At 46.8% G+C, this 8490-nt stretch overlaps 1 protein-coding gene across 1 annotated transcript; it reads right to left on the bottom strand.

Annotated features, from left to right (window-relative positions):
• Positions 1–248: 248 nt before the first annotated feature.
• On the bottom strand, positions 249–7208 carry LOC109742509 (serine/threonine-protein kinase STY13). The gene is made up of 7 exons (XM_020301601.4): positions 6832–7208; positions 5586–5772; positions 5347–5479; positions 5059–5254; positions 1301–1425; positions 1054–1212; positions 249–872 (listed from the first exon to the last, which is right to left on the bottom strand). The coding sequence occupies exons 2-7, from the start codon at positions 5714–5716 to the stop codon at positions 564–566; spliced, it is 1053 nt and encodes a 350-aa protein (XP_020157190.1). The 5' UTR covers positions 5717–5772; positions 6832–7208; the 3' UTR covers positions 249–563.
• Between the last annotated feature and the right edge of the window lie 1282 nt (positions 7209–8490).

The following is an 8490-nucleotide window of genomic DNA, read 5'->3' as shown; positions in this document are numbered from 1 at the left end:
CAAAATAAATGTCTTAACTTTGTATTAACTTTAGTATAAAGTTGTACTAGGGTTAAAACACTTATTTTGGGATGGAGGAAGTATATCATTGCATCAGTGTTTTGTGCATCGCGGTTATTCTTTTTCTCTGGCTCTGCCCCTGAGTTAGCAGTCCCACTCGCAGCCTTTAACTCTAGCACCAATACAGACTCAGGATAGCAGCATTGATGCAAAAAAGAAAAGAAAACAGAGTTATGGAACAAAGGAAGTCGTCAACAGTGTCCTTTCCAAGTGAGTAAATGATTAATGCCAATTATTACTATACGATGGGCGCGCAATTTTGATATGGAAGGTTCATGGAAAATATACGATATAGTAACTATTTTCACCATTACTAGCAGGAGCCAAAAGGTTACTCAGATCTACCCTGCCGATATGTTCAAACATGTCAGAGAAGAAGGGGTGGCCTGATGAGCAGAAACAACAGTTTTCAGGGACTCCTGCCATGCTTTGGGTATGGACTATGGGTGTGTTCTTTTGATGTTTTGCATCATCTTGGGAGTTCCCTTGTTCCATCTGTGAGGCTAATAACACTGGCTGAAGCAGAAAAAGAAGCCCCTTGGCTTGTCTTCAATATTGCCTTTAGGCGTGATATCACCTCGAGAAGCCATTAGAGAGCTCGTCCCAGGCGATTCAGGAGGTAAGATTGCATTCTCCGAACTGAATGTGCGAGCCGGGGCCATATGTTCTGGCGGTGAAAGGGTTGAGAGGTAATGGAGAAGCATTTGAACTATCTGGGTAAAGTTTGGTCTGTCGCTTGGGTCTTCTTTCCAGCAGGATGTTAGGATCTCTGACAGCTCCTCCGGCAAATTATCTGCACTTGGTCTGATGTTCTGAAGAAAATGAGGTTTCATAAGTTCAAATAACTAATATATGACACAGGTGTATGCATTACGGAATAATGCATGATAAAACATATTCAAAACAATCAGAACTCCCTGCAACATAAATAGGTTCAAGAAAGTATACAAAACAGCAAATGGGTATGATTATACTCTAAAAATCTGATGTTACCTTGAAAGCGGCAGCATATGCAGCTTGCAGATTAGACATGCCCTCAAAGGGTAGTCTATTGTGTAGTAGTTCCCACAACACAATCGCAAAGCTGTAAACATCTACTTTGTGGTTGTAATGTTTCTTTTCTCCGTGCCTTAATGTGACTGTGCTGTACAACTGTTGAATTATTTCAGGTTAATCACATAATAAAACAGAAATGAAAAGGTTCAAGAACTGAAAGATATGAAACTGCAGTAGCACAAACCTCGGGAGCCATCCAACGATATGTTCCTGTTTCTGCGGTCATCATCTCTGTTAACGTCTCTTCTCTTGCTAAACCAAGGTCGACGAGCTTAACTGTTCTCTGGTCCGCTGTAAGCAGCAGATTCTCTGTACAAAGAGAAGGGCAAAAACTATGGAGTCAGAATCAATTTTATTTGCACAAACATTTTCTCAGGCAGATCATTTGAGATTAATGTAGGAAAAGATTAGCTTACAGAAGATAACTACAGACTACAGAATAACAATACCAAGGAAATGGTAGATCAACAAAACCAATGTTAGCCTTAATGAAATATCACATCTCATATGCATTCCTGACTCGGCACGAGACTAGTAGTTATTTCTCATATGCATTGCTGGCTCAGTACTAGACTAGCAGTAATTGTCTAATGAAAACAGGACTATGCTGCACCAAAATATAACTATCTGTCAACGTCTCTTTGTTCAGCTGACTTAGCTAACTGTGGCCTGGAACATGGTAAAAAGTGCAAAACAGTATGGTACAAGTCATCATTCACTGAACAACTATTATAACTCCTCTTTCTCGACCTTACGCATCTCCTTTATCTTGCTCCGGCATCTTGTTAGTACAAACTGGAATAATTTCTCCAACTTGGGAGCAGTTCTTTGATCCAAGACTGCCCATTCCACATCATGTTCAATCTGATGCACCAAAAATATGGTGTCCAAAATCTACAAGAAATATATTCATTGGCCAATGGAGCTAACAAATTTTGAAGACGTTCACACATAGCAAGATCTAGAGGGAAGCCAGACCTTCAATCCAAGATCCAACAAATCTAGAATATATAATGCCTGTAACATGCTCTGATCTTGCTATGTCATACTAAACCCCAAATCATATTGAATCTTTGTAAAGATGAGATGCACATAACCCCCAAATGCTGACCTTTAAATTACAAAAGAGATGAAAACTTCAAAATTACCAAAGCAATGGTGACTGTTAGTCATGAAAACAAGCAGGGCCCAGTTGCCCGAAACGAAAACAATAAAAGGCACATGCAATAATTGCATGTGATTAATTACTGCTTGCATAACCAAACTACATGCACACGGCACAGGCTCAAACAGACATCTGTTGCGCTATGCCAATAACTTGACGGTCTAAACAACGTACATGCAACAAGACAAAAGAGATGGGTGTATGCATCAGGTTGCAGGATGGACGCTCAGTTGAGTCAGTCAAGGCCTGTCTCCCTGTCCTAATTTTGCTTTTGCCGAACCGGAAACACGAATCTGAGTGGTATCCTACACCCATGTCCATGTTTAGCAACCTTCATCTGAATAGAACACCTGAATCCAAGTCGGATCCCGACACCTATGTCACCAACGCTGAGGCATTGTTTCCTGGTTATAGTTATGAGTGCAAGCTATTTACTAAGTGTGTGATATCTTAGTTTCTCTGATGATAAAGTAAAAGATATTCAATCAGCCAATGCATGTGCATAGAAATCATAATATTAAGAGGTGGAATCAGAACACATACAGTACTAAAGAATAAATTGCAGAAGTCACACACATTTATAACCTAGAAGGCGTGCACTTTGCGCATTGATCCAATAAATTTCACTATTCATAGAATAAGATCAGGCTACCTGGGTAATTATTCTTGCTACTTGTTGCACTGTACATTGAGGCTATAAATGCTTCAACATCTCAATATGTATGGACACTTATGCTTAATTTGTGACCATAAACTATAGTATTCAGTAGGTATATCACCCAGAAGTGCATACACTACATGCTTCCCCGCACTTGTGTTCTTCGCACACACAACTAGTGATGTTTGTGTAAAATTTCCAGGTGCACTGGTCCCATAGTAAGACTAGCTCGTGACAACAGAAATTGCTAACACAACAGAGCATGGGCTAATTTTTTTTAGAAATGGAGGTTGGGCCCCCGGCCTCTGCATCAATCGATGCATGCAGCCATCTTTATTAATTATTCCACAAAGGTCTGACAAGAAACATACATCAAATCGCCCGAAGCCACCACTCACACCTACGAATTCGATAATGAGGAGTGCTCTCACTCCCCATATCTACAACCAGTGTCGTCGCCGATCCATCGACATAACGTATCGGGACTAACAACCGGTGCAGCAGACCTAAAGCGCACACCACCTGCACACGTTTTAGAAGCCGCCATCTTCATCGGACCACTGACCCATCTTCAGGAGATAAATCCGTATCCTCCTTGCCAGTCCGGACATCCATCGACGCCACCACGGCGCCCAACGGCGCCACCGCCCTGCGCTCGTCCGTCCAGGCGCGAAGACTCTGGAAGAGCTGTCGTGCGTAGCACCTGCCAAACAGGCATGACTCAGCGTAGCACCTGTCGGCCAGGCATGACTTGACAACTCCACCGAAGCTCCGTGCAAGACGGAGCCGCTCCACCTCCTGCCTGTGTCTTCTAGCGCTGCTCCACAAACGATGCTCCCCGGAGAGAAACGGCACCGCAATACCGCCATCGTCCGATCTGGAGAACCAGATCCTAGGGTTTCCCCCGAAGCAGTGCCCATCACCAGCAACCGTCAAGGACCCACACAATGCCCACCACCACTCAGCCCTCAAGGCGACGCCTTCAGGAAGGTCACGGCGTCAAGGACGCCGCCGCCGCCCACCGGAGTTAGGGTTTTCACCCGAGAGGCGGAGAGGGGGGAAATGCAGGAGCAGACATAGACCGACGTCTCCAAGAAGAAAAGCGGCGCCCTTGAGCGTCGTCGTCGGCGCGGCTGACCGGGGCCGACCAAGGGGTTTCCCCCAATCTGGATCTCCTCCACCAGCTTCACCCGCGGCCAGGGTCCCGGCAACCATGCCGGCACCGTCAGGAACCCGCAGGAGAGAAGCCCACTGATTAGGGCCGGATGACTGCGGCCAGATCTGGCGCTAGAACCCACCGCCCGCGCACACCGGCAGCCGAACAAGCCGACCCCGACAACGCCGGCCACAGATCTAGCCACACCCAGATCCGACGCACCCGTCGCGCCGACGACCACCTCCACACGCCGGAGTGGAGAACCACCCCGGACGCGCAACCAAGCGCTGACGACACCACGGGCCGCCACCACCCACAGCAGGACGAATCTGGGGAGGGGGCGCCCAGATCCGCCGCCACCGCGCGCCATGGCTAACCACCACGCTGCCCCGGCAGCCATGGAGGCGCAGCCCCGCCGACAAGCCCTGGAGCCGCCGCTCCAGCGTCCTATCTCCGCCGCCACGCCAGACGCCCAGGGTCGCCGTCGCGCGCAGCCCGAGTCCGCCCCCAGGAAGAAGGGCGAGCCCGCCACCGCCATCCGCCAGACGAGCTTTGCTCGCCGGCTTCCTCCGGCGGCGGCGGGGGAGGGTGGGTCCCCACCTGCTTGACGCCCGCGCAGCCCCCAAGAAATCCAATACATTGCTATTCCAACGGTAAAAGTAACAGTACGACACCTCAAATGTACCCATGCGTGTACACATTGCTTATACAATATGAGACGTAACGTGCAATATTATGAACATTAAAGTGGCGCATGTAGCGTACTGCATAAATCGACTTCACAGGGAAGAGGGGGAAAGACGCCCCCCCCCCCCCCACCCCCCAGAAAAAAAACCTGAACATGTCCACACAAACAGAGATCCTACAACAGTACCACTCAGGGTATATATTGGACAGAAGGAAAGCCAATATCCTCTTTGCAGAAATTCACCTAGTATTCAAACGCAAAATGGAAAATCTTACCAGGTTTAAGATCACGATGAATGATCCCGTGTGCATGCAAACATTCCATGGCTCGGGCGATGTCCAATGCAAATCCAACGGCTACACGAGGCTCCAGGTTCCTAGGCCGTAAGCTGACCAAATACTTCCGCAAAGAGCCCCCCACTAATAGCTCAGTCACCACCACCATGACAGGCTCTAGGCAAGCTCCAATAAACTGAACAACAGGCAGATATAGTTTTCAATATCCAAAAGCACCCAACACTTCCAGCCAATGAAAGAATGATAGTAGTCAGCAAAGAAGCGAACCTTGACAAGGTTCTTGTGCTGCACCCTTGACAGCATGGTCACCTCTCTCAAGAACCTACCCTGCCTCTTGATGACCTCTTCAGGGGTGTCCCCTTTGTGCACAATCTTGATAGCAACATTTTGGTTCTTGTACCTACAAACCCCATCATCATGAATCATCAACTGGGAGATAAATTATAAGCAAACAACTCATACAAATCAGCAAATTGTAGATCGTAGTGTAAACAGACGAGCCTTACTTCCCCTCGTAGACCTTTGCATGTCCACCCTCACCGATCCGTGGCCCAACAAAGAGAAGCTTTGGGTCGATGAGCCAGCTGGGATCAATGTGAAGACGTTCACCCGCATAGAACGTGCTCCCCGACTCCATTTCCGCCAGAGTGGATCCACTTTGGATCCCGTGGGGTCACACGGCCCCACCAAACGCTTAAATAAAAGATTAGATATTTTTAGAAGGTGATCGAAATTGGTAGAGAAGTATATCACAAGCATGTTGTACCAGAACCGCGCAGAACATAGATGCATTACATGTATACGACAAATTCTACTTTCAGAAAGTATTCACAAGTTGCTCCAAAGAATGTACAAATTAAGAAAATAAAAAGGAAATATTTGCAAGTTGGTAGATAAGCATGTCATATACACGTATTGAGCACTTCACTGGATATAGGTAGAAACTAGAAGGATCTGGTGTATGCAATACTTTCTTCACGGAAGTGTTCGGAAGTTGGTATACGAACATGTTAGAAACATCTCACTGAAAATACGTATACTCTAGAAGGACCGACTGCATTCGACAATTTGTAAACAAGGTTCTCGTACCACCATTATTTCATTTTTAAGTTCATAACAAAAAGAACCAACTACGACCCTGTTCACATAGAGGAAAATATATATGCATGCAGTAATAAAAGCCTAAATAATGGATATTCCAGATGCATTGAAAACCCATGAGTACCAGCATTGACTGAGTGAGTTACTTGAATGCAGTCCAGCACAAAATCACATAAATTTGAAACTAATATGAGGCATGTTTTGCCATCTCTACCCTAAGAGAAATTGTGACCGCATTGCATCATGATGAGATCACGATCTTGTAACTACTCATGGCCCGCTTGGCACGGCGGGCTGAACCAGTCGGCACGCAACGATCCGGCCAAACGAGATAGACGCACGCACAAAGCCGCCAGCTAAGCCTGTGGTTAAACACCATGCTTGCGCGCATTTTAGTCCACGCTTACCGCGAAGCTTTTCTCTGTCAAAAGCGGCGGCCCAACCACCCCAGGAGAGGGAGATGGAACCGCAAATGGCGTCGCAGCCCGACAGTCCACCATGGACACTAGTCTACAGTAAGAAGTCAGGAGCAGCGACGGAGCGAGCTTGCGGTGACCACTAATCTAGCGCGAGCACGCGTGCAGGGAACGGAATCGGGCGGGATCAGGCGGATTGATCGGGAATTAGGACATGGCCGGGGACAGAGCTTACCAAGAAAGCCCGGATCTCCCTCTTGTAAGAGCGCGAGGAGGCTAGGCCGCCAGGCGTCCGGGGAGCTCGCCTCCGGCGCCTCTGGTGCGCGAGCAGCAGCAGCTCGGCGCCCGGCGCCACATCAAGGGGAGAAGAGGCAGCAGCTAGCTAGGAGCCCGACCGCGCGCGGGTGAAGCGGTGGCAGAGGCAGAGCAACGCGGAGAGAGATGGAGATGGGGATGTGAGGGCGTGGCGGTCGGTCGGAGCGAGGCAGCGTGCAGCCCGTGAGAGGGGGAGGGAGGGAGGGAGGGAGAGGGGGTAGAAAGATGGGTGAGATCGAGAGATTTCAGTGGACTACTAGTATTCATTCATCTGTTTCCCCGACTCTCTCTCGCCCCTCTCCTCCCTTCTTTCCATCTCTCTTTTCTTTCTTTTTTCTTTTTTTGCGGGAAGGGAGTCTCTCTCTTCTTTTAACAGTTTCTTTTTACATAAACACGCAAAATTTGCATATCTTTCCATTATAGAAAAGTGAGGAAAAATTACGGCTATGAGTTACATCACAACGTACACGAGGTTATGGGTTACATCAGCCCAAGCACAAAGGTCTATCTCTAAGGCACTATGTGATCTAATCCCGTGGCGTCGGTTTTAGCACAACAGTATGCATCATCCTAGATGATATGCACTAGACGACCAACGGCAGGGCGAGCGGCGTCGAAGATACATCCATTTCGATACTTCCAGATTTGCCAAGCCATGAGGATGATGATGGAAAATATGCCGTAACATTGAGCCGGAGGGGCGTTGGAGCGATAAGTCGCCCATCAAGTCAGGCATGGTGTTGTGGCGAAGGGCGGTGCAACTATGGATTGGCACCAAGCCAACATGTCGTGTGAGACTTGCCGCCAGAAGGAGCACCCAATCATGATGTGAAAGCATGTCCTCCGACACCTGGTCACAGAAGGAGCATAACTTGTTCATGCTTTTGATTTTGATCTGAAACACATGTAAGGTGGCTCATGCCCAAACAGATTGAATGATGGTCAGAATTACCCATCTCTCAACAATTCCATCCAACTCCACCCTCCAACCATTGTCATGAATGAAATCTACTTCATTTCCTTTTTAGTTTCTTCCGCTACGGGTTCCTGGTGGTTTTCGTACCCTTAATGGATGATACAGCAGAATTGAGGTAAAGTTCCATCTATCTCGCCTAAGCTCGTTCAAATATAGCGAAGAAATTATATTCCCTACTGAATCTACGATTTCCGTACCTAGTGCCCAATCTATTACGACAATAGATGTTTGTGCAGCTATGAGAGGGTTCTCATGTACAGTAGTTTCAACCTCTTCTTTCATGAATCATAAGATGGTATGACAATAAGCTTAAATTAATTGTCCTTACTTAACAAACTACTATATAATTTGCTCTATACTTAAGCATACAATATTCCTACCGATTTGTTAATATCAACTTACTTCTAACAAATCAGACTTAACACTTAGAACAAAACACATTTTCTTTATATTGATATCTTTCATAAACACCTGCTCAAAATATACAATGCTTCTTGTGAAAAACAATTTGTTAAGAAACCTTGCAAGAATAATCAATATTTCCTTTATTCTGTGTCGGGTTATCCCCGGCTTTGCAAGAACAATCTTCCATGAGAATATGTG

This window comes from Aegilops tauschii, chromosome 6 (genome assembly GCF_002575655.3).
Source record: "Aegilops tauschii subsp. strangulata cultivar AL8/78 chromosome 6, Aet v6.0, whole genome shotgun sequence".
Taxonomy (NCBI): Eukaryota; Viridiplantae; Streptophyta; class Magnoliopsida; order Poales; family Poaceae; genus Aegilops; species Aegilops tauschii.
The sequence above is the reverse complement of the archived record's forward strand: the minus strand, read 5'-3'. Positions and strand labels throughout refer to the sequence as shown.

Coding starts and splice junctions, on each gene's coding strand:
- LOC109742509 (XM_020301601.4), bottom strand. CDS start 5,716: ATGGAGTCGGGGAGCACGTTCTATGCGGGTGAACGTCTTCACATTGAT. Junction 5,480..5,585: donor GCAAAGGTCTACGAGGGGAA/GTAAGGCTCGTC, acceptor TGGGGTTTGTAG/GTACAAGAACCAAAATGTTG. Junction 1,426..5,058: donor TCATCGTGATCTTAAACCTG/GTAAGATTTTCC, acceptor CTCTTTGTACAG/AGAATCTGCTGCTTACAGCG.